We start from the raw sequence: 27,740 nt of genomic DNA on the forward strand, positions 1-27,740 counted from the left end.
GGAGACCACAGTAAGATTAATGATCACTCAAGAAAGTAATGGGAAAATCCTGAAAAAATGAGGGCTTGCTTGAGTCAAAGCAGAACAAGTGGCTTAGCATCAAAGCCAGATTGGCTTGCTTAACAACAAAATAAAGCTAGCTTGATTAGCAACAAAATAATGCAACAGAAGCCTAAGACATGCCCCGGAACAATACAACAATGGTGGCATGAGACCTATATCCTGCCCAGTGGTGTCATCAAGTTAATGACAACCGCTACATGCTCTGTGCGCACAAAAAACAATCATTTATGGAAAGGTGACATATCAAAGTGAAAGGTCCTCATTGTACTGAGACCTGAAATAAGTTTTCCAAAGTGCCATGACAGTCCTGGCCTGACTATGTAGGGACAAAAAACCCAATCTGGAGGAGGAACTGATGAGGAAAGCATGACATCTACTCAAGAAAGACAAAGAAGGTCTTCTCCCCCTCCTCTCTCTTCCTCTGATTATAAAAATGTAACCCACTAAGTACTCGGGGCATCGCAATGCTTGCCTGACTGCTTGTTAAGCCTCGCAAGTGTCCTATTCTAATAAATCACTTCTTACCTATCAGTTTGTCTCTCGCTGAATTCTTTCTACGCTGAAACATAAAGGACCGAGCCCCCTAAATAACACCTAACCGTTTCGTTAACGTGACAACAGTCATTTTGAAGAGGCAATTAGAGGTTTGGGAAGGGGAAGGGAGGAAAAAGGATGGGAGAGGTGTTTTCTTGTGTGTGTGTGTGTGTGTGTGTGTGTCTAAATGTCACTTTTATTTTAGGGTGTACAGAATAACTCACCTCAGAGCTAGGAAACAAGATTGTGCAGGGCGGTATGAGGGTCAGGTTACTTCTAAATATTCTGCTTCAAAGGTGCACATGGCAAAACAGAAAAACGAAGTACATGTGACAACTCTCTCTTTCCTGTTCCCTTTTCTAACCCTCTGCCCCTGCAGGTAATTAACAGACAGATGTTTTCATCTGCAGCCTTGTGAAATGGCAGAGTGCTGCAGATGAAGGGGGAGGGTGCTGAGATTTGGGCCAGAGAAGAGAAATATGCAACCAGGTTCTCTTAAACTTTAGCATGGGATGCTCCAGAATGAGTAAAATCCCATAATGCTGGTATTGGGGATGAGCCTCTGGAGAAACATTTGAAAGATATTATTTATGTAAAAGTTACACCGTTAGTCAAACAGAAGTAATGATGTAACAAAGATTGTTCTAAACTTTTCCTAGCTAAACATTCAAAGTTGTTCTGTGTCGCCAGAGCTTCAAATACACTTAAACCCTTCCATAATTAGACTCTAGGGCTTCACTTTGTCACAGAAAAATAGCACTATGATAAGTATCTATATTTTGCCTATGGTATTTTCCATATTTGGGGTTATTTCTCTAAGATAAAATAGAAGTGGTACTATTGCATTAAAGGCTGTAACCGTTATTCTGCAAGTCAGCCCTCCCTCACTATTGGCTGGTTCCATATCTGTGGATTCCACATCCGTGGATTCAACCAACAGGAGATAAAAATATTTGGAAAAAATTCTAGAAAGTTCCTAAAAGCAAAACTTGAATTTACTGCATGCAAGCAACTATTTACATAGCATTAACATTGTACAGGCATACCTTGGAGATTTTGCCGGTTTGATTCCAGACCACCACAATAGAGTCACACAGATGTTTTTGTTTCCCAGTGCATGTAAAAGTTATGTCTACAGTATACTGTAGTCTATTAAGTGTGCAATAGCGTTATGTCTTAAAAAATGTACATGCCTTAATTAAAAAAAAATTTATTGCTAAAAAAAATACTGACCATCATCTGAGCCTTCAGCAAGTCATAATCTTTTTGTAATAGTAACACCAAAGATCACAGATCACAAGTCACCGTAACAAATATAATAATAATGAAAGTTTGAAATAGTGGCAAATTGTGAAAAATTACCAAAATGTTACACAAGATGCAAAGTGAGCAAATGTTATTGGAAAAATGGCACCAATAGACTTCCTTGAAACAGGGTTGCCACAAACCTTCAATTTGTGAAAAATGCAATACCTGTGAAGTACAATAAAATGAGTCACGCCTGTATCTACAACTATTTACATAGCACGTATTAGGTATTATAAGTAATCTAGAGATGATTTAAAGTGTATGGGAGATTATATGCAAATACTACACTATTTTATATGAGGGACTTGAGCATCTGTGAATTTTGGTATCTGTGGGGTGATTTGGAACCAATCCCCTATAGATACTGAGGGGCGACTGAATATAACATTAAAAGTGTTATTTTTAAATCATGGGATGGGCTTATTCAGTAGAAGTAATGGAGGGGAGGGAACTCCCTGATAAAATGACAGAGTAAAAATCAACTAGAAACTGTGGTTGATAAAAGGCAGGGATCAAAGGGATAAAAGGCAGGCATTGACAGGGAAGGGATATGAAATTTCCTGGGGGTAGTGGTAATATTGCACATTTTGATAGGTGTGTTAACGAAGAAAATTCAACTGAGTAAAAAAATTTTTTTTTTTTTGGCCACGTCTTGCAGCATGCGGGATCTTAGTTCCCTGACTAGGGATCAAACCTGTGCCCGCTGCATTGGGAGGGTGGAGTCTTAACCATTGGACCGCCAGGGAAGTCCCCTCAACTGAGTAAATTTTAAAGATCTTATTGGCTTTATTCAGTGATTCATGAATCAGGCATCATTCAACCTAGCAGATAGAAAGGAGCTCCAATGTACAAAATGAAAGACTTTTATAGGTAGAAAGGAGCAGAATGAGGAAGTTATACAGACAAAAAAGTGGGTTGGTTATTGCAAGTTTACTTGCCTTTACGGGATGGCAGGGGTCTATTAGGCAGATTAACTGGTGCTGAATAGGCAAATCCTGATGGACTGGCTTAAGATTCCATTTCTGGGACAGCCAAAACTGTAATTAAGTCTCGATTTGGTGATGTGGGGCTGAGCATAAGTGACTTCATTTGGGGCCTGTTGTCTTGTTTGTAACAGGTGTTTGGATTACAAAGATGTATATATTTGTCGAAACTCAGCAAACATACACTTGATTTGCTCGTTTCATAAGAGACAAATTTTGCTTGAAAAGGAAAAAATTGTAAACAAAACTTCACCTTTAGTTAATCATATGGGTTTGAAGTGTTTAGGAGGAAGTGTACGCAATCTTTAAAATGTATCCAAAATATACGATGGAATGATGGGTGGAAAGAGCAATGAATAGATGGATAAATATGTGATAAAGCAAGTATTATAGTAAGATGTTGATGGTAGAATATGGGTGGCAGGTATATGGGTGTTCACTATATATTTTTTTCAAACTTTATATGTGTCCGGAAATTTTTATAATAAAATATAAGGAAAAAGCTAGGAAAAAGTAGGACTAGACCTCTGATGGATTGTAGAAGTCCATTCTTAAAATGCCTTAGGACTTGAAATGCATACTATTTCATCTGTTTAAGTTTTTGACGATATAAGCAAAGGCTAACCAAACAAGGAGACCCCCAAAGTGCTCTTATGACACAAGAATCACCAATGAGTCACTTACAGTGGCTGTGTAGATAACTGTGGTGTTAAGTATAGCACACTGTGAGTAGGTGCACTATAATCTCCATTTTAATCTGGCCTTCAACACTGGGTGGTCTTTTATGAGGGCAAACACTAACATATCCCCTTTTCTTTACAGTTTATAATCACTAGAATCAAAGCAACAAAACACGCCTGGGAACCAAGTGAAAGATTATTATTCTAAGAGCCAGCAGTAAAGTTCCTCCCAACAACTGGAATGGTCTTTGTTTAAGAAAAATATCTTTTTGAATGAAATAATGCCATTTGCAGCAACATGGATGGACCTAGAAACCACTGTACTAACTGAAGTAAGTCAGAAAGAGAAAGACAAATATCACTTATACGTGGAATCTAAAATACGACCCAAATTAACTTATGTATGAAACGGAAATAGACTCAGACATAGAAAACCAATGGATGATTAAAAAGGGAAAAGGGTGTGGGGAGGGATAAATTAGGAGTTTGGGGGTAGCAGATACGAACTACTATATATAAAATACAGAAACAACACGGTCCTACTGTATAGCACAGAGAACTGTATTCAATATCCTGTAATAAACCATAATGAGAAAAAAAAAACTTATTGGTTCCTTGACATGAGGAGGTGGGAGCTGAGAGTATAGGGGCATCAGCAAAGGCAACAAAGAATTGCTAAACTGTGCTGCACAGGAATTTGAGAGGAATTTGGTTTCCTTCTAGGAGAGAAAGAAGCAAGATAGATGAAAAGAAGGGGACTGTGCAGAAAGACCAGCAAAAGAGAGTTAAGACTGAAGAGCCAATGGAATTTTCTCTCATGGAGAGTGGCAAAAGCACATTTTTTAAGGTGATGCTTGTGCTTGTGGTTCAGTTTGAACTTGCATTTTCTGTGATGTAAACTCGTCCTCTCAGGACAGATCAAAAAGTAATAGAGCTTTGGGGGAGGCAACAGGATTGGAAGAAACTTATCTCAAAACTGTGTTTGCAACAATACTTTATTTTTTAAATTATATGTTGGGGAAAGGTATGAGAAGCTGATGGAGGCTCATTGCCTGGGGGTTCGTTAAAGGCCTTCCCCGTGAATTGTTGCAGAATAAAGTACAAGGGTCTGGATCTTGGTTGGTCTGGATCAGAATGCAGCTACTGCGGACAAGCTACTAATTCAAGATTCACTGCAGGTGGTGTGAATCCTGGGAAGGGGATTCGGCACGCAATCACATGACCAGATCTGCGGGGGGTGGGGGGGCAGGCAATTTTGTTTCATAGTTGCAACAAAAGTGTTTTTTCTCTTCTTCAGGGCTAATTTCCTGAAGGAACCGGACTAAACGCCATAGCAATTATTTCCAAAACTCGAAAAGGATGATAGCAGGCAGGGAATCATAACAAGGCCCCCCAGTCAAGGAGGAGGGAAGATATAAATGTGCTTGACAAAGCTGAGTGAGAACAGGAAAATATGAGAGAAGGAATGGACTAGAAATCATTCTCAGGAGTGAGGAAAACCCAGGAGGCCAATGCTATTTTCATGCTCCTTAGTTTCAGCTTCAGTTTCTAAATTTAAATCCTGTAGGTGCAACAACAGGAATTCAACTCTATATGTGGAGTGAATCAGAATGCACCTTGTTTCTCAAATTTCCAAACTCAGATAAAAATAAATCGGGGACCAGAGACAAATGAGTTTGCTTGAGTCCATTCTTACATGTCAACCAGGATGGGAACTCCCACCAGTGGCAGCAGCAAGGAGGAGCTTCTCTGCCACTTGCGCCTTCAGGTGTTAACATAGCCCAGGTAAGGAACTTGGACTTCAATCCCCACCTGCCGTACCTCCCCTCCCCCACCAGAGCAGTGTCAGAGAAAGACAGCTAAAACAGAATAAACAAGATCCAGAATCTCAGACCATAATATGAAAATGTTCAGATTTCAACTTCTTCAATTTCATACCCAGAACCAGGAAGATCTCAAACTGAAAAAAAGACAATTAATAGATGCCGACACGGAGATAATGGAGTTGTTAGAATTATCTGACAAATATTTTAAAGCAGACAGGATAAACATGTTGAAATGAATGAAAGAAAAGAAAGACTCAGCAAGGAAATATAAAGTCTCAGCAAAGGAATAGAAGATGTAAAGGAGAACCAGAAGGAAATTTTAGAACTGAAAAATACAATTACCAAAGTAAGAAGCTCAGTGATGGACTCTACAACAAAATGGAGGGGAGAGAGGAAATAATCAGTGATCTGAAAGAGAACAATAGAAAATTCACAATCTGAACAATTGAAAGAAAATAAAGTTAAAAAAAAAAAGAGCCTCAAGGATCTGTGGGACTATAATAAGAGACCTAACGTTTAAGCGATTGGAATCCTAGGAAGAGAGGCTGAAAAAGTACCCAAAGAAATAATGGCTGAAAATGCCCCAAATTTGGCATGAGATATAAACCTACAGATTCTCAAAGCTGAGTGAAACTCCAGCAGGATAAACCTTAAAAAATCCATGCCAAGACACAGCATAATTAAAATTTTGAAACCCAAAGACAAAAAAAAAATCTTGAAAGCAGAGAAAAATGACACCTTACCTATAAAGTAAAGACAATTCCAAGGATAGCAGATTTCTCACCAGAAACCACAGAGGACACACTCGAGGTCCTGATAATAGGGGGAATGGTGGTGTTTTGCGCATCTCCAGAAAGGAAACAAGACTAGCCAGGTAAACACAGCTTAGCTAACTTTCCATGTTTTGGAGTAGCTGTCTTCAAACTGGGCGTAAATGTGTCCTGAGGAGTCGCACGTACTTTCTAAGGAGAGGTAGGCCTGCGTGGTTTTAAGAGAATTCAGTTCATCTCCTTCTTTCACTGGGACTCCTTCCTACAGCTGATTGCCTGAGAATGCACCTGTGCACTGTTTCTGTTCTCCTCAAAGTGTCTTTCTCCCTCCTGACCCCATCCACATAGCCTTACAGCACCTACTGTACTTGTTTGTTTCCTCCAGCTATTATTAAATTTAGATTAACTTTAGGGAAACATGTAGTGGATTCTGCTGTAAATCATGTCCATAACAGCAATCATTCATACAAAAAATGTAACAATGCCCTGAACTTGAGAACCCAGCTTCATTTTATTGGGATTAACTCTTCTTTCTTAGATGTTGATATGCTCTTCCAATTCTATCAAATGAATATTTATAAACATAATTGATTTCAACTATCAGATTAAATTGCTAATAAATCTATATGTAAGAGTTTTATATGGATGATTTATATAGATGATTTATATATAATCATCCATCTCTCTATCCATCTGTCATCAATATACAGGTCTTTGACCATAATCCCCATTTTTATGAATTGTCATTTTTACCCCCGTTTCATCTAAGTTTAGCGCCATAAACAAGGCACCTCTAATTGTAAAAGTAAGTGGTATAATAATCACTTAAATCTTAGTAGAGCCTTCCCAGATATTGAGAAAGTGAACAACTCTAGCGACTGGGTAAACACTTTCTTTGAAAGTCAGGTGATTCCCAATTCTTTGTTTTTAACATTATTGAACCTAACTGAATTGTTGACTGAAGGAGTACTGAAAATAATTTTTAACGAACGATCTCTAGGTGATTTTAGCATGTAAGTTGGAAAGAGTTTTAAGGAGTTGACTGATATAGCCAATAACATAAGTCCTTCCATTCTTGTCTACTTACACAAATGAACATGTTTTCTCAGGGCGTCACATCTATAAAAACGAAAAATAGGTCCAGGTTTGATGGGGAGCCCTGTCTCATTTAGCAATATCCATTCACAGAGACTTGGACTAATTAAAAAAACCCACACAGACCTCCATTTATTTTATTAATAGATATGGTCCATGTCCATTTTATTTTCTCCGTTTAATAATTATGTAACAAAATGTGTGGCGTTTTATGCTATTTTGATCAATTGTGTACCTCTAATAATAGTAATAACTCAATCCAGAAGACCTAGAGCATTAGGGTCACAGGAAAATAAAACTTAAAAAAAACTTTTTTAAACGTATCTACTGACTGCAAGGTATTAGCCACGTACTTAGTCCAGTGACCCTGGGGAAGTTACTTAGCCTCTCTGAACTTTTTGGCTTTTTTTAATCTTCAAAATGGGAATAATAATAGCTTATAATTCATACCTTTGTGATGAAAACTAAAGGAGTTAATATACTATGTGGAAGAAATGGAATGGAAATTCAAGTGATGTAAAACTTCTGATTCACTTACCTAAGAGTTAATAAGAGGACTATTTTTTATATTTTAAAATTTGCATGGTGGTAGGTATTAAACTGCTAAGGTATTTAAATTCCACTGAATACTTTTAAAAGAGTGATTAATGGTTTTATTTTAAAATGTCAATATTTACAATACATTAGGAATTACATCTTTTGCAACTCTGTATGATGAAACATTTTGTAAACTAGATGCATTGGGAGTTACGTTTTTGAAATTATTTTATGTATATGAGCAAATATCTTAGAAGAAGACCACAGCTGAGCAGTGCTTGTTTATCTAGAGAGTTGCCTAAATTCGGACCCTACGTAGGGCTCAGCAGGAAAGGAATAAAGGCATTTCGCTTATTCTCTTCCCTAGCCCTGTCTTGAGCGGACCTGAATCAATCCCGCTCCGCGTTCTCGTCATTCACAAAGCCTGGAGCAGCCGTTTGCCACCAACAGGTGGCACCCGTTAACAGGCTCCAGGGGGCGGGCCCCGAGCACGCCTCTCGGCGGCCCCGTGGAGTTTCTCGGCTTCCGTTGCGCATCGAGCAAGATGGCAGCCTCCGAGACGGTTAGGCTACGCCTTCAATTTGATTACCCGCCGCCAGCCACCCCGCACTGCACGTCCTTCTGGCTTCTCATCGACTTGAACAGATGCCGAGTAGTCACGGATCTCATCAGTCTCATCCGCCAGCGCTTCGGCTTCAGTTCTGGGGCCCTCCTGGGCCTCTACTTGGAGGGGGGGCTCTTGCCCCCCGCCGAGAGTGCGCGCCTGGTACGAGACAACGACTGCCTCAGGTGCGCGGGCGGGATGGGGGCACGGCGGTGGGGCGCCGGGGACGAGCCTGCGCACGTCCGGGGGCGCCTCCGGCGTCTGGAGACCGCGTGTGGGTGTGGGTCCGGGTGAGGGTCGGGGTGAGCCGGGGGGGGGGGCTGTCAAACTGCACTTCCGTGAACCCCGGAGATTCTGATTGGTCCAGTCAGGTTTGGGGCTCAGGAGTCTGCATTGTAACTAGCATCCTTCCCCGGGAAGCTTCTAATGCAGAAGGTTGGTGGACCACACTTGGAAAAACCCTGATCTTGGGTGTGGGCAGGGCCCGCGTTTCTTCCAGCCTTGACTTAGCAAGCGCTCACTTAGCCGGGCACAGTGTTAGGTGCGCGGGGTGCCGGGCGTGCCTGAGACCCGGCCTTCCCCTGGCAGTTCGCAGGGTCAGGTGCCGGAGACCCAAGCAAACGGACCCGCAGTCATGTTTTCTTCACCGCTTGCAGCGTGTCCGATCTCAGAACTCCTGCGATACCCCCTGGGACTGGTGGGCGTCATTCAGTGTCTCACCTGGGTTCACTTAAATAGGTGTTTGGAACCTTTTGGGTTGTGAATTGGGAAACAAAATAGTTTTAAATATGCTTTTGGAAGTTTTAAAAGATGATACTGAGATGAGTATCAAGGAGCGGTTGTGGTGTAAATTGCTCACGTGTGGCTGATTTATCTCAATAAAATGGTAAGACACGATTTCAGTTCGGATTCATATCTTGGACTGATTTATTCAGGGCTTCTTTTTAAAAGTTTCATCTACAGTGAAAAAAATTCTAGAGTTGTGAACCAGGTTACTTACTTCTGCTTGCCATTTGTTGCATGTTGAATATTCCTTTCCCCAGAGTATGTCAGATTCATAAGATTTCTTCAGAGCATCAGGGAATTTAACTTGGAACAACTGCTACATCTTTGAGCATATGTGTGTCGTCCTCTCTTTTAAAAGCAGGAACACTGATTTACTAATAACGTTTAGCGGTTTCCAGTGACAATTTGAAATAATCCAAGTTTCAAAAAGGGGTCTTTTTCCTTTTTATTCACTGTGAAATAGATCTCCATTCTCTCTGCAATTCAGGGACTATTTAAATATTGCAGTTGTAAGGACTGCATCCTCTCCTGGTAAGTTTACTTTCTGATCTATCTCCTGTCTAATGAATTAATAACTTGCTGATGGCTAACTGCAGTTATACTTCATTTAATGAATCGTCTGGAAATTAGACTCTTTGTAATGAAGTCAACAGTGTCAAAAGCAAACCATGAAAGCTGTTATGGGAAATAAATACAGCACAGTGGCAGGCAGAATTCCTCCTAAACACCAGAATGCACAATTGCATATGGCAAGAAATACCTCTGCAGCTAGCTTCAGTGGTAAATGGGGCAGACCTTAGGAAAAAGTTGAATTTGGAAAAGTTTTGTATGTTTTCGTGGTTTCATGTCCATAGTCATTCTCTGTCTTCCCCTGACAGACTCACGTTTCTTCAGAGCTACAGAAGAAAACAGTTTCTTTTCTCAAAGATACCCAATATTGTTGGAGTAGACCAAAATAACTAGTTTTGTGTTTCTGTATATTATGTTCTTGTGTCATGTGGAGTGGATAATTATCTGACTGGATAATCATACCAGGCTTTGCTGCTAAGTGCAGAAGATGGTTGAAAAGAAGAGATCATCGTGGAACACAAATGGTCAGGGAATTTCACAGTACCTTGAAGGTTGGATAGCCTCGTACAGTTGTGGAGGCAAAAGCTACCCTGACTTGGTGAAGGGATGAGTTTGACCAGCAGAAGAATTCTGTTGGGATTGCCAGGAGTGCTGAGAGAGCTCTCATGAGGAGAAGCGGAGCCTGGTTGTGGGAATCCTGAGAACTAGCCCTGGAGGCGCGAGCATCTCCACACTTGTGTGCCATGGCCACTTCCTCACAGCCCCTTCTTTTGAGCCCCCAGAATCTGACTTCCTCTGCCCCCAGGCTGCTAACGTGGAGCTCCTCAAGGCGGTCTCCATCTCCCCTGGGAGGAGGAAGTGCTCCCATTTGCCTGGAGCCCCATCCATCTGCTAGGGCTGCTCTAACAAAACACCACAGGCTTAAGCAACCGAAATTTCCCTCTCACAGTTCTGGAGGCTGGAAGTCCAAGGTTAAGTGTTGGCAAGTTTTGTTTCTTTTTGAGGCCTCTCTGCTTGGCTAGTAGGTGTCTCTCTTCTTACTGTGTCCTCACATGACCTTTTTTCTGTCCTCAGAAAAAGGCACGTGACCTGGTGTCTCTTTGTGTGTCCAGATTTTCTCTCATAAGGACACCAGTCAGATTGGATTAGGGCCCCGCTCTTAACGGCCTCATCTTAACTTGATTACCTCTTTAAAGGCCCTGTCTCTAAATACAGTCACATTTAGAGGTACTATGGGTTAGGGCTTCAGCATAAGAATTTTGAGGGGACACAGTACATCCCATAACACCCCCTGAAGAGAGCTTCACAGAGGCCTGGCTGCAGCACCTGGAGAGCGACCAGCAGGAGTGAGATCTCCCTGTTGAAGAGCCATTCTGTGAGGAAACAGAATGCCTTCTCTCCTCTGTCACTCTTTTGACTCTGCGGCATTTAATACTGATTATTAAATGCTGAACATTAGAGATGAGCTCTCATTTCATGTTGCTGTGATCAGTGGCTCCTTGGATAGCCAGCCAAGCCCCTCTTGACATGTCTGTGAGGCTGGCAGTGGGAGTGAAGAAGACAGAGCGTCTGAGCCAGGCTGAGGGCAGTTTGGTTTCCTGAAACCTCGGGAGCCAAAGAAGATACTTGCCGTTAAGGCTGCCGCTCCTTGTGCAGCTCTGGGTCTCTTGACGCTCAGTCTCGTTTTGTAACGCACTGATGGTTTTGGGGATATAGAATACTGAGGGCTCTTCTCTCACGTTCAGGAGTGTGTTTGTCCAATGCCCGTGGGTGAGCAGAGACCAGTGGAAGTTAGGCCTGGGCTGCTTTCATTGTGGAACATTGATAGTCCCTTCCTATTCTTTTATTAAAATAAAGCAAACAAAAAGGCTTATTGTTAAAAAAAAATTATACTTCAAAATAGTTCAGGGTACAAAATCCCTTATTTCTTTTCTCATGTACTCTTCCTACACCCCACTCTCCAGAAGTATCCTCAGTTAAATTTGGAGTGTCTTTTCCATACATATGCAAACATATATACTTACACTCTTTAAATACACATGTCATTATAATATACATTTTTTCCTGCACCTCACTTTTTCTTACCTAACGTATCTTGGGTATCTTTCATTTTAGTATATACGATATGTGATGCAATTGCTACGTCATTCTTTTTAAATGCTATATTATTCCTTTGCATGGCCATGTTAATTTATTTAACCAGCCCCGTATTAATGGACATTTTAGGTGGTAATCTTAGTTTGACTGGGCTTCTATAATAAAAATACCATAAACTGGGTAGCTTATAAATAACAGAAGTTTAATTCTCACAGTTTAGAGGCCAAGGAGCCCAAGGTCAAGGTGCTGGCAGACTTATGGTCTGGTGAGGGCTTGCTTTCTGGTTCACAGATGGTACCGTCTTCCTGTGTCCTTACATGGTAGAAGGGGACTAGGGAGCCCTGGGGGTCTCTTTCATAAGGGCGCTAATCCCATTCATGAGGGCTTTACCCTTATGATGTAATCACTTCCCAAAGGCCCCATCTCCTAACACCATAACATTGGAGGGTTAGGATTTCAACATATGAATTTGGGGGGGACACCGAAACGTTCAGCCCTTGGCAGTTGTCATCTGGTTTTCACTGTTACATACTGCTGTGGTGAGTATTCTTCTATATCTTTGTGTACTTGGGCAATGATTCAGTAAGATACATTCCCAGAAGGGGTACTCCTTGGTCAAATTTTAAAATTTGATAAATACTGTCAAGTTGACCTCCAGAAGAGTTGTACAGGTCTGTATTTATGCCAGAAATATATGAGTTACTTTTGTTCAATATTGTGCGAAAGGTAAGAGAGCAGAGTGATTAAGAGCTCAGGGTCTGGAATCAGGGCCCTGGATTCAAATCTTGGCTCTATGACTCATTAGCTGTGTGCCCTTGGTCAGGTAACTTACTTCTCTGAAGGTGGTAATGCAGGGCACTGCAAGCAGCAGCTAGACAGGAGGGAGGCTGCAGGGAACAGGTGGGACCCAAAGAGATTGCAGGTCCCTGCTTTCACCCTCTTTGTTGAATTTCACCTCCATTTGATGGGACAAGTTCATTAAAAACCCATCAACTCCTGCCCTCAGAGGACTAACAACATTCACTGTATTAATAAAAATTAGAGCTAACATTTAGATAGCACTTGCTCTGAGCCCAGCACGGCTCTAAATATATATGATAGCTCATCTGAGTACTATAATTATTACTGTTACCCCCATTTGTACAGATGGGAAAAGTTGAGGTAATGATATTTTAAAATTTTAACTAAAGGCAGAAGAAGGATTTGAATCCAGTCACTTTGGCCTTGGCAGGCAGTGGCTAGTGGGAGTGGGGAGGTGTCAGGCAGTGCAGATGGGCTTGTCTGTATTTATGTATGATAGAATCCTAGAGGTGAACTTGCAAATTGAAAGGGAATACCTTGCATTTTGACACCAGTGCCCAGTTTGCCCTGCAAAGGGTTTGAATGAACAGTGGAGAGTCTGTTTTAAACATTTCTTAGGATCAAATCTCTTTCATTGCTAATTATACAGGTAATTCACTTTTCTTTGTAAAAGGACAGCTACATTCACTTCTGTTTGTAAAAGGACAGTTACATTTGTTGTCTGTGATCCAAGTGGGGAAATGAAGAACATTGCCAGGGAAAGTGTCCACCCTGAAAAGAATGGTAACTGAGCAGACCCAGGTGAAACGTTTCTTGTTCTCTGGATGGTGTTTTGTTTCTCAGTCTTAATATGCTCCAAACTGAAATTACTCTCTTCAGGAGTAGCAGGTAGCGAGGCTGCAGCAATCACAGGTCAAGTGTCCACAGATCCATGATCTTCAGGATGGGTGAGGTGATGACAGGAGCTGCTCTTGAAAGCATGATGCTGTTGTAGGCTCCTTTGAAAGCCAGGGGTCCTGCCTACACGGGATGCAGCACATGCAGTGTTCCAGTGAATTAATGAACCACAGTGACTGAACAGAAGGTCTTGCATCCATTTTCAAAGTGTGATGGAAAGTTTGGTACTAATTGTCATCTCAGAATTGAAACTTGAATCATAGCATTGCTACAGGTGAAAACAAATTAATCAAGAATGTTATGGAAAGTTCCATATCCAGGAAGTTCCTAAGTAGTTCTTAGATTCACAGGATGCCAAACTAGCTTTTGCCTGTTTAAGAATTACTTTCTTGCTGCTAGGTGCCAAGGTCCACAGCTGAGAACAGGGGGTAGTGAGTTTTATTTAAGTCCCTGCTCTTTCAGAGTTTTATTTCTCTCTTCATCCTACTCCTGGTATCAGTAGCTTTTATTTTATCTTCACTTGTATGTGTCTGTGTATTTGTGTATCCTGAAGAATAATTGAGGATTTTTTTCAACTACCACATTGAGATAAATCCACAGGATTACTATACCTTAAAAAAAATTAAAGAATGCCTATAATCTATCTTATTACTCACCAATTATACTTTATTTTCTATTTTTTTAAAATAAATTTATTTATTTTTGGCTGCATTGGGTCTTCGTTGCTGCGTGCGGGCTTTCTCTAGTTGTGGCGAGCGGGGACTACTCTTCGTTGAGGTGCGCAGGCTTCTCATTGCGGTGGCTTCTCTTGTTGCGGAGCACGGGCTCTAGGCCCGTGGGCTCAGTAGTTGTGGCTCCCGGGCTCTAGAGAGCAGGCTCAGTAGTTGTGGCGCATGGGCTTAGTTGCTCCGCGGCATGTGGGATCTTCCCGGACCAGGGCTCAAACCCATGTCCCCTGCATTGGCAGGCAGATTCTTAACCACTGTGCCACCAGGGAAGCCCTGTACTTTATTTTCAAATATGATTGTCCACATCTTTCCCTGGTCACTAAAAGTACTTAATGAAAGATACAGCTGGATGTAAATGTATTGAAAGAATAATGTATGTTTTTAGGAGACATTTTTTAAAAATAAATTTATTTATTTTATTTATTTTTGGCTGCATTGGGTCTTCGTTGCTGTGCATGGGCTTTCTCTAGCTGCGGTGAGCGGGGGCTACTCTTTGTTGCAGTGAGTGGGCTTCTCATTGCAGTGACTTCTCGTTGCAGAGCACGGGCTCTAGGCATGTGGACTTCAGTAGTTGTGGCATGTGGGCTCAGTAGTTTTGGCTCACGGGCTCTAGAGTGCAGGCTCAGTAGTTGTGGCTTACGGGCCTAGTTGCTCCATGGCATGTGGGATCTTCCTGGACCAGGGCTTGAACCCATGTCCCCTGCATTGGCAGGCGGATTCTTAACCATTGCGCCACCAGGGAAGCCCCAGCAGGCATTTTTAAACACCCACTATGTGCTTGACATTGACGACACTCACTCAGCTCTCTGTCACTGGGCTGTGCCTATTAGAATTAACTGTTGCCGGTTCATGGAGGAACAGAATTCCTTTACTATAGTGAAATGACTTTGGATGAACTGTATATTAGTCAGAGTTCTCCAGAGAAACAGAAACAGTAGGAGATGATATAGATATAGACATAGCTATAGCTCTAGGTACAGAAATGAGATTTATTATAAGGACCTGACTCATGAGATTATGGAGACAGAGAAGTCCCAAGATCTGCAGTCGGCAAGCTGGAGACCTGGGAAAGCTGATGATAAAGTTCCGGCCCAAGTGCAAAGGCCAGGAAAGCAGATGGTGTGTTTCAGTCTGATTCCTTGTCTGAGGCAGAAGTTCTTCTGACGTCCCAGCTCAAAGACAGGCAGGCAGGGAAAGCGGATTCCCTCTTGCTCAGCCTTTTATTCCATTCAGGCCTTCAGGGGATTGGGTGAGGGCCATTCACACTGGGACCATCTGCTCACAAAGGCAGTCTATTTAGTGTACAAATTCAAATGTTAATCTGATCCTGAAACACCCTGACAGACATGCCCAGAACAATGTTTAACCAAATATCTGGTCACCCCAGGGCCTAGTCAAATTGGCACATAAAATCAATAATCACCAAATGTTATGGAATTTTACAGTTATGGCTGTCAGTACCGCAGAGAACATAAATTATAAATTGTTCGGTGTTTTCCTAAATTTAAACAAAATGAAATCTGATTTTTAAAATAGTAGCTTACAGTTAAACCCAAAACGGATAGTTAGCATCATCACCATTTAGCGCAGGCGTATAATGTAGTGGAAAGGTTGTGGACGTTGATGCTACACAAACAGGTTTGAATCCTATTTCTGTGGCTTATTAGCTGTGGATCCTGGGCAGTTACTTGTCTGAACCATAATTTTGTGATCTGTTTTAAAATGAAAGATACTTACTTCATGGTCGTGTTTAGAGAAAATCTATAGGAAATGTTTAGGATGCAGTAGTTGATCAATAAATAAATTTAGTCATTTGAAAGTTGACTGTAAGTGATGCCATATAGGCCATTTTGTTAAAAAGAGTCTTTTGTCCTCAAGCGATTTGACATTTTTTCATTGCCTGATGACAGTGACAGTTTGCAGTCCTCTTAGTATATAACTACATCCTGGAGACATGCTTATGAATTACTTACTAAAGCTTTCTCTCTTGTTCTTTTGATAGAGTTAAATTAGAAGAGAGAGGAGTTGCTGAGAGTCCTGCAACAGTTAACAATGGTGATAGTACTCGTTTATTACCTAGAAAAGCAAAGAAGCGGGCATTTAAGTTGGAGGAAGATGAAGAAACCGAACTAGATTACAAAAATTCAAAGAAGCGTTGGAAGAGGCATGAGAACAATAAAAGTGAGAAGACCTTGGATCTAGAAACAAAAGTTGTCACAGATCAGAGTGTGAGTAAAAAAAACAAGAGGAAAAAGAAAGCCACATGTGGTGTAGTGGATGCTGATGGTGGAGAGACCGAAAGAAAATCACCAAAGAAAACGGAGAAATGTGAATATAAAAAGCAGGCAAAGACTCCCAAGTCTTCTAAAGCACAGTCAGTGAAAGAGTGGACCATCCTGAAGTACAGTCCTCCAAAAGGTCCTGCTGCTAGAAACAGCCTTGTGAAAGCCAAAAGAAAAGGTGGCCCAGGCATTCCTACAAAAGAGAGTCCCGACGACTCCTCAGAGTCTGAGTCTTATCATGAATCAACCAGTGATGGTCTCAGCAATGTCATCTTGGAGGTCACACATTCCCCAGAGAAAATCTCGACTGAAGTATCAAAGGAAGGATCCTCTATGAAAACCACAACTGCAAACAAAGGGGCTGCAAATACTGGTTTTACCTCTACCCCCATCAAGGGCAAGACCTCCAGAACATCATCTTCTAGTTCAGACTCTAGTTCAGAGTCAGATAACCAATGTGTGATGTCAAAGAGTACCCCGGTGTGTACTGCAGATTTCTTAAAGACTGTAGGTCTCTTTGCAGGAAAACGTTGTCCAGGGCCATCCTCACAGGTTCCAAATGCTGCTGGATGGAAGCAGTCGGACTCAAATGGTGGCAGACAGGCCCTTGGTCCTCCTCCCAATGTGACTCTCCCCATCACTTTGGGAAGAGGTTGGAGTAGGGGAGAGGACCTTCTTTCTTGGAAGGGAGCGAGGGGTCGGGGTATGCGGGGCAGAGGTCGAGGACGAGGGCATGCTGTTCCCTGTGTTTTAAATAGAAATGCTGATTATCAGAAGCAACAGCAGTTGAATGAAATGGTGACAAACTCATCTACTGTTATCCAGGTAAGTGTTATTTATTGTGAGTTTACCTCTTCCCCTTTCCTCATGTAGTGTTTCTGGAATTGATGTCATGGGTTCACAGTTTCTCACTAGTAACAAAATCACATGACTAATACTGTTTTTCAGAATCCCATAGAGACACACAAGAAGGACTACAGTCTCTTACCGCTTTTAGCAGCTGCCCCTCAAGTTGGAGAAAAGATTGCATTTAAGGTATATTTTTAAAAAACAACAATAGTTACAACAAAAAAGATTATTCCCCCCTAAATAAACTTACTCATTAACATGTCAGGTTACATTTATATTTATAATTTAATATATATTAATAAAATTTAATAAATTTATTAAACTACTTTATATTAAATCATATTTATAATAACTCTTCCTGGATCATATCTTTCGTGTTCTCTTGCCTAGCATGTAGTAGGTGCCTAGTAATTGTTTTCTGAATGAGTAGAAATGGCTCAGCCTGGTGTCTGGAACATAGCAAGTGCTCAATAAAAAAAGCCTCTACATATCACCCCAAAAGCCTCCGAAACCCCAAAAAAAACTTTCCTACTGGAACCCCTGTTTTGCCACAGGCTCATGGTAGGGCTCCCAGAGAGGTGGAGTGGGCACCCCAATATTGTGTGTTTTGTTTTCTCAGGAGTAGGGGAAAGGAGCCACAGGGCATGTGTATTTGTGAGTTTTTTTCTTCTTTTTTAGCTTTTGGAACTAACATCCGATTATTCTCCTGATGTTTCTGACTACAAGGTAAGGTTCTTTATTTTAAAATAATCAAATGTCAGTATATTAAAGAAGCTAAAGTCATGTTTAATGCTGCTAATATGGATAATACGGATTTTTATGGAGTAAATAATGTCATAAAGTAGAAAAAAATATTTTCAAAATGTAAACTTTTTGATAGTATCACTTTGAAGTCTCCCAGTGTTATTTTTCTTAATACTTGGGAAAAATATAGAATGAGAATGACGAATTTAATTTTTTTTTATTACTCATTTATTTCTAATCAGCTTAGATACACAGTTATTTGAGAACCGCTCTCCCATGATCCTAAACTTTGAAAGAGAAAAATAGATAGCTCTCAGCCAGAAAATTTGATTATTTTCAGCATAGGAATCTACTTCATATATTTGTGAATTACTACTGGTTATTATCATCTAATGTGTTTTGTTTTGCTTTACCAGTTAACCACTGGTAGTTCACAAATACTGTCCTTGGAATTTACTCACTTAATATTTGTATGGGACTTCATGTTGGCATATGAACTTTATCACAGTTCAGTAAAAGTTTGACTCAATCAGTAATTACATGTTTCCTTCCCTTTCTCACCCATTAAAAATTTTGCTGAAAATCTTGTTAAAATGCATACTTTCTTATTTTGATGTGAGATTCAGAATGTAAGTCCATTTTTTTAAGGGAATAATTGATAACGTTAATATATAACGTATAATATAGTGATACGGATAAGGTATAACAAGATTTGATTCAATCTGAGTTGATCCCTAGGTAGCCTTTTAAAATCTTGGTAAGAATCTTTCTTCAAAAGCAGGCTAGAAGAAGAATCAGTTCATGAAGGGATTTGGTTGGTTAGTTCTGGGTACTGGTGTTTTATCATCTTTTTCATCTTAGCCCCTTAATATAGGTGACCACATAACTTACATAAATCAGAACACTTGTGAGTGAAAAGGATGAATATTGTATTAATAATTATACTGAAAGGAAATGTAAATGGACCTGTCTTGGGCAAACCAGGATGTTTTTTCACCCTACCATAGATGACTAATTCAATTCTGTGGTACATGAGGAAATGGAGATAAACATGAATTGGTATGTCCCACGGCCTCTACCGATCGTTGATTCTAGATGATATTGATTTTTTTTAAACTCATATTAAATGGATGTTGGTCATTATAGTTATCATCTTGGTAAGCTATTTGCTTACTTTATTTCCCAGTGTTTTTAGAACTTTTTTGAAGTTGCTTTCAAAACCGTTTCAAGGGTGAAAATCAGTATCACTTTTTTGCTTTGATGTCAAGTACTTTTATCCAGCTAGATCATTGGCTTTATTCATTAAGCTTGTCTTTAAAAGTCAAATCTACCTTCAAAGAATGTAGTCTCCTCAGCCTCTAACCTGTCTCATTTGTATCCGTGGAATTTTAATTTATGGAGGTGACTGAGTGATGACACAGAGAAGTCAGTGCTACTGAGAAAGGAATTTATTACTTACATTTCCCGAGAGAAGAGGGGGATGCCACACCAGGCAGGACCACAGGGGACAGCACCTGGTTGTGGCTGGGAGGCAGAAGCAGGAGGGAGGAGCTTTTATCGGGGTTTCCTTGGTGTAGGCAAGGCAGGGTGAGGGAGACAGCTTAGGATCAGCTAGTCTGAATAAGTAGCAGGCTGTTGGCTAGAGGGGCTGTCCCTGTTTGGTACCTGCTCCTGGGATGATTGAGACCAGGGGAAATGCTGGCTTGGTATGTGGGAGTTTTATTTCAAATGCATGTTGATTTATTTAAAAACTTTTTTTGTTGCGATAAAACCCACATAACAAAACTCACTATTTAACTGTTTTAAAGTGTGCGATTCAGTGGCTTTAGTATATTCGTAATAGTTGACATGTTGACTTTTGACTTGAACTTTTGTTTTTGAAAGGAAGGAAAAATATTAAGCCATAATCCGGAGACCCAGCAAGTAGATATAGAAATTCTTTCATCTTTACCTGGTGAGTGTTCTAGAAAAGAATTTGGCAGTGTAGGCTCTTCACATCTACACTGGTTTCTAAACAGCTTTCACACACAGGCGCTGCTGTCTTCCTTGGCCCCCATGGCTGCCTGGCGCTCTGCATACCTCTGTCAGCACAGAGTGGCCGGGAGGGTGGGTGCTGCACTCCCACAAGTGGAGGTGCGTGTCTACTAAGAGTTGTTGGGTTTGTTCCCAGAGCTGTTAGGCGAGTTGTTCTTCTTGCTGTAGTTATGTAATTTCGTGAAATTACATAAATTGATGAAAATTGATGGCAAAAAAAATTATGTCTGTGAAACCTAAGTTGAATGCTGACTCAGGATTGTTACTGAAAAATTTGCTTTTGAATTATATGTGGTGGGTCAGCTATAAGAGATTGGGAGGAATTTGGTAAAAATCTGTGAAGATTCTACACTTACATTGTGTTGCTAGCTTTTGTATTCTTTTTATTATTATTATTCATTCTTGCATCACTTTAAAAAAAAACCCAAAACTCAAAAATTGTGGAAATTACATATATACATTAAGGATATGATTTATAAAAGAAAGACAGCTCTAGTTGGTGGACTCATAAGACCTGCTAGCTCTGTTTCAAAAGATTGGCAAATGAACATACTTCTGTGTGTTAAGTCAAAATAAAATGTCTAAAGTATAAGTGTATCCACACGCTCACACATTATTTTAAATGGTTCCCTGCTTTATCCCTGATTCACCCCACCCATTATTGGTTCTGAAATCCTGGAATAAGAGGGCTTTTACTGTATATGGCTTAACTGGGGTTGTGTTTGCAGGGGTCCCTGGCCAGGGAGTAGAGGAGATCTCTTTTTCTTTAGCAGACTCTAAGGAGTTGATTATTTTCTGTTCGTGTTTAAATAAGGTAGTGAGTAAAAGATTCAAAACTCCAGTACATAGAAATCATTCAAAAAGGTTTTTCAGAGAAACCCCTGGTCGGGGAACAAAGGTCACACAAGCCGTGCAGTGCAGCCAGAAAACACACACACAGACACAGAGACACACGCACACAGACACACACAGACACACACACACGCGCGCGCGCGCGCGCACACACACACACACACACACACACACACACACACACACACACACACACCTTCCACTGGTTTTCCAGCTTTCTTCTGATTAGGTTTCATTTGAAGAAATCCCCCTTCTTTGGAATGGTGGACAGAGGTTTGTCCGTGATCAAATTTTGTGGACACAGCCTGATCACTTCTTGTCAGGTGATTGACAGTGATGACATCCAATTAGAACTTTTCTTTTTGGGAGCATCAAGAAACAGTTTATCTGTTTTCTAGCAAAAGTACGGGTAGTCCTCACTTTGCATGTTTCTAATATACATGAATTTCAGTTACCATGATTTAGTTAAATAAAACCAGCTCCCCGGTGACATTGGTATGTAACTCTTAACTGTAAGTAACTGTATAGAGTACCGCTAGCTCTCCCATCCACAAATCACTGCATAAATAACACATGGCCATATGATTAGTGACAAGTCACATCACTTCTTTCAAAGTCTGTTGGTGGTTGGTCACTGTGCATCTGTTACTCAATTCCCATAACACAGCAAAGTGTGTAGTTGTGCTGCTTCCTTGTCTCTCAGTGATAAATCCACGTAACACCTTACAAAAATGGATAATTGAAATAGGGAATTGGCCAACAAAGATGAAAGCACAACAAAGAAACAAAAAGTGATAATGCTAAAAGTGACATCCAAATCGAGTTTAAGTGAAATCGTAGCTCACTGTGGGAATGTTGACATTGAGCTTTATGTGAGCTTCTTGACATCAACGAGGAAAGTGGTTGTGATGAAAGGGATGAGGATGTCCTAGAAGTGACATCAGCAAAAACTTCGCAAAACTGTGAAAAAGAAACTCTCAGAGCTATTTCATGATGTTAAAAGCTCAAAGAATAACAAACTGAGAGGAGTATAACAGTTATGTAAGGCGTAGAAAAGATTCTCACTCTGTACTGTGGTTACATGACAAGAAGGTGAGCACTGCTTAAACTACCCTTGATAAGTTTCTTACAAAGACATAGAACACTTTAATTCTCAGTATTTCTGTTTTTTTTTTTTTTTTAGTATTTCTGTTTTAAATTAGATCCGTGTACTACATAAATAGCAGTTGTAGTATTTTTTTAATTTCCCTATACAGTAAAGGTTTTAAAGTTTTGACAGAAAATTTTAAAGATCATGAGACAATCATAAGTTTTCCCATTGATTAAGATTGTTTTCCATGATTTCAGCCTGCATGGTCACTTTAACGGCCCCACCCTACCATGTAAAGTGAGGACTGCTGTATTACCAAGTAGTAAGCCTGTGTGATTTCTGAGGATACAGCAAGATATAAGAACTTGGCAGAATTCACATTACCTTCCCTTGTTGAAACATACCAGCTATTTTGGGGATTATCTTGTGGTTACACGTTCTTTTCCGGGATTACTAGTGGTAGCGGATCAAGCTCATTTCTTTTTGATGAAGGAAAGATTGTCACTGATCAGTAGCCGAGAAGCTCCTGTCTTTTGATGCAGGGTTTTCGAAGGCTCTCCCGTCACTGAGCACTCCATACTTTCATGTGTGTCGCCAGCCTCCACATCAATGGACAGTGTGTTTGTGGTTGTTTTTCTAATGATATGAATTCCCTGTAGAGGAACATTTCACTACTGGGAAATGACTTATTGTCTCTCCTTCCTACCGTCTGCTTTCAGCCGTGAAAGAACCTGGGAAGTTTGATCTGGTTTATCACAACGAAAATGGAGCCGAGGTAGTGGAGTACGCGGTGACGCAGGAGAAGAGGGTAGGCGCGCTTCTCTTCTTGGGATTTGCTTGGTCGTCCACTCTCTTGACTGGCCACTGGTGGCCTGGAAGGGGACACTGCAGCTTCCTGAACTGCCTGTGTTAAAATCATAAAGGATCTCAGCCTTGGGGACCTCTGTCGTGCCTGCAGGGTGGCTGTGACAGTGCCAAGTGCCAAGTTAGGGTGCATCTTGAACGTCAGAGAGCCTATAAGACAAGATGCACAAATAAATCTTATTTAAGAGTGTACAGTTGCATAAAATCAGTTTTGGGAGTTCCCTGGTGGCCTAGTGGTTAAGATTCTGGGCTTTCACTGCCATGGCCCTGGTTTAGTCCTTGGTCAGGGAACTGAGATCCCACAAGCCATGTGGCATGGCCAAAAATCAAAATCAAATCAGATCAAATCACAGTTTTATAAGGGTGTCAGTAGAAAAGAGTAGCATTTTAAAAACAAAAGTACACATAAATGTACAGCTTGGGCGATTTTCACCAATGAACATACCCCATGTAGTAACCAGCACCCAGATCAAGAAATAGCACATGAGCAGCCCCTCCAGAAATCTCCATCACGCCTCCTTGCACTTACTACTACCTCTCAAACGTTAACCATGATTCTGACTTACAACAGCACAGGTCGTTTTGAAGAATGACGTGAAATGATGAATCTGTCTTTTGATTTTGTTTCAGTCCTTAAATTTCCATTTTAGGAAGTGTATGGTTTAGAGCTTTGTAGGCAGCAGACTTGCAGAGTTGCTGGAATGGCTGCCTCATTAGAGTATGGTAGCATTGAAGTGAGTAGAATTTATAGTTAAGAAACCACTTCTTAAGGTGTTTATACTTGAAATGTTATGATAGTATTCTGAGTTTTAGTACTGCAGAGTCACGTTTTATCTGAAATGTGAATTTGTGGAAACCCTAAGCTGACTGTATGTTTTGCTTTGTCTTTGGGGTAGTTGCCACTCAGGGATTTACTCCAAAAGCACATTTTTAGGGTCTGTGGTAGGCTCAGCAGATATTGCCCAGTCTCCTGTACTTCTTCAATTGCAATATATGCAGCCCCACTTTTTTGTAGAAATGTATTCTTGGAAACTACATTGGAAAATTAAACGTTGAAGGCTTTCCTCTTGGAGGCCTTACTAAACAGCAGGCTGAAATAGGGCCTGTAATTACCTTTTTTGACACTAGATGGCTCTCATTATTCATATGGCCAGTGTTAGCTTTGCTTTCTCTTGATAAAATGTGAAATACCTCCTATTTTTAGGCAGCACAGGAAAAGAACTACAGAGCTGCACAAAAGGGCATCAGCAGTATAGTGATAACCTTCCTGGGCCACATCTGCCTCCCGGGAGGTCTGTGGGCTGCCTTTCCACAGAGGCTTGCTGGGCAAATCCTCCTGACCGCTTTGTAACCAGCTACCCTCCCCATATAGCCCCTGCTCTAATCAAAGAAAGATGAAGTATGTTTACTGTAAAATTTAGCTGCATTCTAGGTAAACAAGACCTTCTACCCTAAATGAACTGAGTTTACTGGGACTCAAATTACTCCAGGTCTTAAAGCATTCTGCATAAATGGAAATTGACTTTTTAAATGACTAAAATTCATACGACCTCAAAATGAAGTCTCTAAACTGAATATTTTCTGTTTTTCCTCAGATCACCATTTTCTGGAGAGAATTAATTGATCCAAGACTGATTATCGAATCTCCAAGTAACACAAAGTGCGGAGCTTCCCTGAGTATGATCTCTCCACCTCATGGTTTATAAATGTCTTATTTGTGAAAGTGACTATAACTTGAACTTCTTTTTTTTCTTTTAAAGAAAATTTGAGAGTTGTATGCATTTTTCGTTATCTTTACCGCATAGGAAAAAATCTACCTCATCATTTAAAATAACATGGGTGTTGCTTTTTTAGACCTCTTTTTTTCCCGCAGGCTTAATTTTAGTAACAAAATTCAGAACATGACATTCTTCAGGCATTGTGTATAAAGCAGGCATGACATTCTTCAGGCTTTGTGTATAAAGCAGTATGTATGGTTTCTTCTCGTTTTTATTTTGTTTGACCATCAAGTAGCCATTGTCAGTAGGAGTTTATAATACCAAGTACAAAAAAGTGCTGCATTTCTTGTCTCAGTAAGTTTTATTAAGTAATATTTTAAAACGTGAAAGCATGTTACTTGACTTAATTTTTTAACATTTAAGATGTTCCATTCAATATGGAACGTCTTATACATTTCAAGTATTTTATACTTGTAATTGTCAAGCATTAACCAGTAGTTGGGTTTATTGCAGGCAGTGAGTTAAGGAATCCTTTCATACTCTTTTCAACTTTCTTTAAAATGAAGGATTCTTAGGGCCTGTGGAGAGCAGTGGAAATAAGTATGTGTGCCTGGGGCTCCACTCGGGGGAGAGGATTTACTGTGGGCTCAGACCAGGGTTATCTTGCTCCAAATCCCGAGCACCTGGCTGAGTGTGCTGGAGTTAGGATCGTGAACAGAAACTTCCTCTTCTGTTATTATTCAGCACAGAACTAAAAAGGCTAAAATATATAGTGTGAAAATTGTTTTCTTTTCACAAAACATCAGATCCCTCCTTCAGCTTTGCAGATTTTAAATAAAATCATATTGAACTAAACTTCTGTGCTGAGTCATCTTGTTCGGTTGAGTTTTGCAAATTGCTGTCTTGTTTTATAGTAATGCAAAAGATTAAAAATTTCTGAAAAAAAAAAAAATTTCTGGAACAAGGTTTGCCTTGACTAAAGACTCTGGTGTTGCAAGGTTTAGTCCAATGGAGTTTGTTAGATTTGGGAGCTATTGGACCAAAGGAGATGCTGTCCAGTTTTAATTTGCATGACATTGGTGTGTATCAAAGTGTGTATTTATTGATTTGAGAGGTATGACTCCAGAAAGAGTGAGATTAACACGAATGATGGAATCTTGGCACTGGGTTTCTTGTGTAAGCATGCTTTCTTTCCAGGGTTTGGAAAACAAGACAAATAGTAAAGGCCAACAGGTGCATGAAAAAAAAAACGCTCAACATCACTAATCTGGGAAATGCAAATCAAAACCACAGTGAGATATCACCTCACACCTGTTAGGATGGCTTTTATCAAAAAGAAAAGAAATAACAATTGTCGGAAAGCACGTGCAGAAAAGGGAACCCCTGTGCACTATGGGTGTAAATTGATACATCCACTATGGAAAACAGTATGGAGATTCCTCAAAAACTTAAAAGTAGAACTACCATATGATCCAGCAATTTCACTTGTGGGTGTTTATCCGAAGAAAACAAAAACACTGACTCGAAGTCAGAAAGAGAAAAACAAGTACCGTATGCTAACACATCTATATGGAATTTTGAAAAGCGGTACTGATGAACCTAGTGGTAGGGCAGGAATAAAGACACAGACGTAAAGAACAGACTTGAGGGCAAGGGGGCGGGGGAGGGGAAGCTGGGATGAAGTGAGAGAGTAGCATTGATGTATATACACTACTGAATGTAAAATGGATGGCTAGTGGGAAGCTGCTGCATAGCACAGGGAGATCAGCTCAGTGCTTTGTGACCACCTAGAGGGGTGGGATAGGGAGGGTGGGAGGGAGCCTCAAAAGGGAGAGGATATGGGGATATATGTATATGTATAGCTGATGCACTTTGTTGTACAGCAGAAACTAACACAACATTGTCAAGCATTTATACTCCAATAAAGATATGAAAAAAAGCAAAACACTAACTCGAAAAGATATGTGCACCCCCATGTTCATTGCAGCATTGTTTACAATAGCCAAGATACGGAAACACTGATGTCCATCGATGGATGAATGGATGAAGAAAATGTGGTGTGTGTGTGTATATATATATATATATATATATATATATATATATATATATATATATATATATATATTCAGCCAGAAAAAAGAATGAAATCTTGTCATTTGTGATAACATGGATGGATCTTGAGGGCATTATGCTAAATGAATTAAGTCAGACAGAGAAAGACAAATAGTGTATGATCTCACTTATCTGTGGAATTTCAAAAAAAACCCCAGACTTACAAAGAACAGATTGGTGGTTGGCAGAGGCAGGGGCTGGGTGGTGGGCAAAATGGGTGAAGGAGGTCAAAAGGTATAAACTTCTAGTTATAAAATAAATAAGTCCTGGGGATGTAAGATACAGCATGATGACTGTAGTTAATACTGTATTGCATACTGTATTTGAAAGTTGTTAAGAGTAGATCTTAGAGATTCTCATCACAAGAAAAAAAATTGTTACTACATCTGGTAACTAGACTTGTGATGATCATTTTGCTATGTCTACAAATACTGAACATATTGTACTCCTGAGACTTACGTTATATGTCAGTTATACCTCAGTTTAAAAAAAAAGATAGCTACTAAACATTGAGTAGACCACAGGAGGGTGTTGACCTCAGGGTGTCTTTTCTTCAGATTATAATCAGTTTATTAGTCACCTTTTTCCTCTATGGTGGTGGTTTTCAAACTATGAATAACAGTCTACTAGAAGAGTCATGGTATTGATTTAGGGGGTCATGACCTGCATTTTGAAAAATGAAATAGAATAGAAAAATAGTGCACCACATTTAGTAAATTTCAGTTTGCTTTATGAAAGACGTAATTTACATATAGCCATATGCCATATCCAGGTGTCCTGGATCACCATGTAAAATGTAAATGTATTTCTTACTGCTCGAAATCAGACGTAATTTTCAGTTGTGGAAACTCTAAACAATACCGTTTATTCTAGGAGTGACAGAGAAGAGAGGTGAAAACAGGTGCTAGGCAAAAAG

General features: G+C 40.3%; 1 protein-coding gene across 1 annotated transcript; it reads left to right on the forward strand.

Annotated features, from left to right (window-relative positions):
• Nucleotides 1-8,340: 8,340 nt before the first annotated feature.
• Nucleotides 8,341-25,533, forward strand: COIL (coilin; the record flags this gene model as incomplete). Its single annotated transcript, XM_082679880.1, has 7 exons — nt 8,341-8,585; nt 16,282-17,386; nt 17,510-17,596; nt 18,089-18,136; nt 20,039-20,108; nt 22,850-22,938; nt 24,590-25,533. 7 exons carry the CDS (start codon nt 8,341-8,343, stop codon nt 24,698-24,700), a joined length of 1,755 nt encoding a protein of 584 aa, XP_082536006.1. The 3' UTR covers nt 24,701-25,533.
• Between the last annotated feature and the right edge of the window lie 2,207 nt (nt 25,534-27,740).

This window comes from Grampus griseus (genome assembly GCF_964374135.1).
Source record: "Grampus griseus genome assembly, chromosome: 20".
Lineage (NCBI taxonomy): Eukaryota > Metazoa > Chordata > Mammalia > Artiodactyla > Delphinidae > Grampus > Grampus griseus.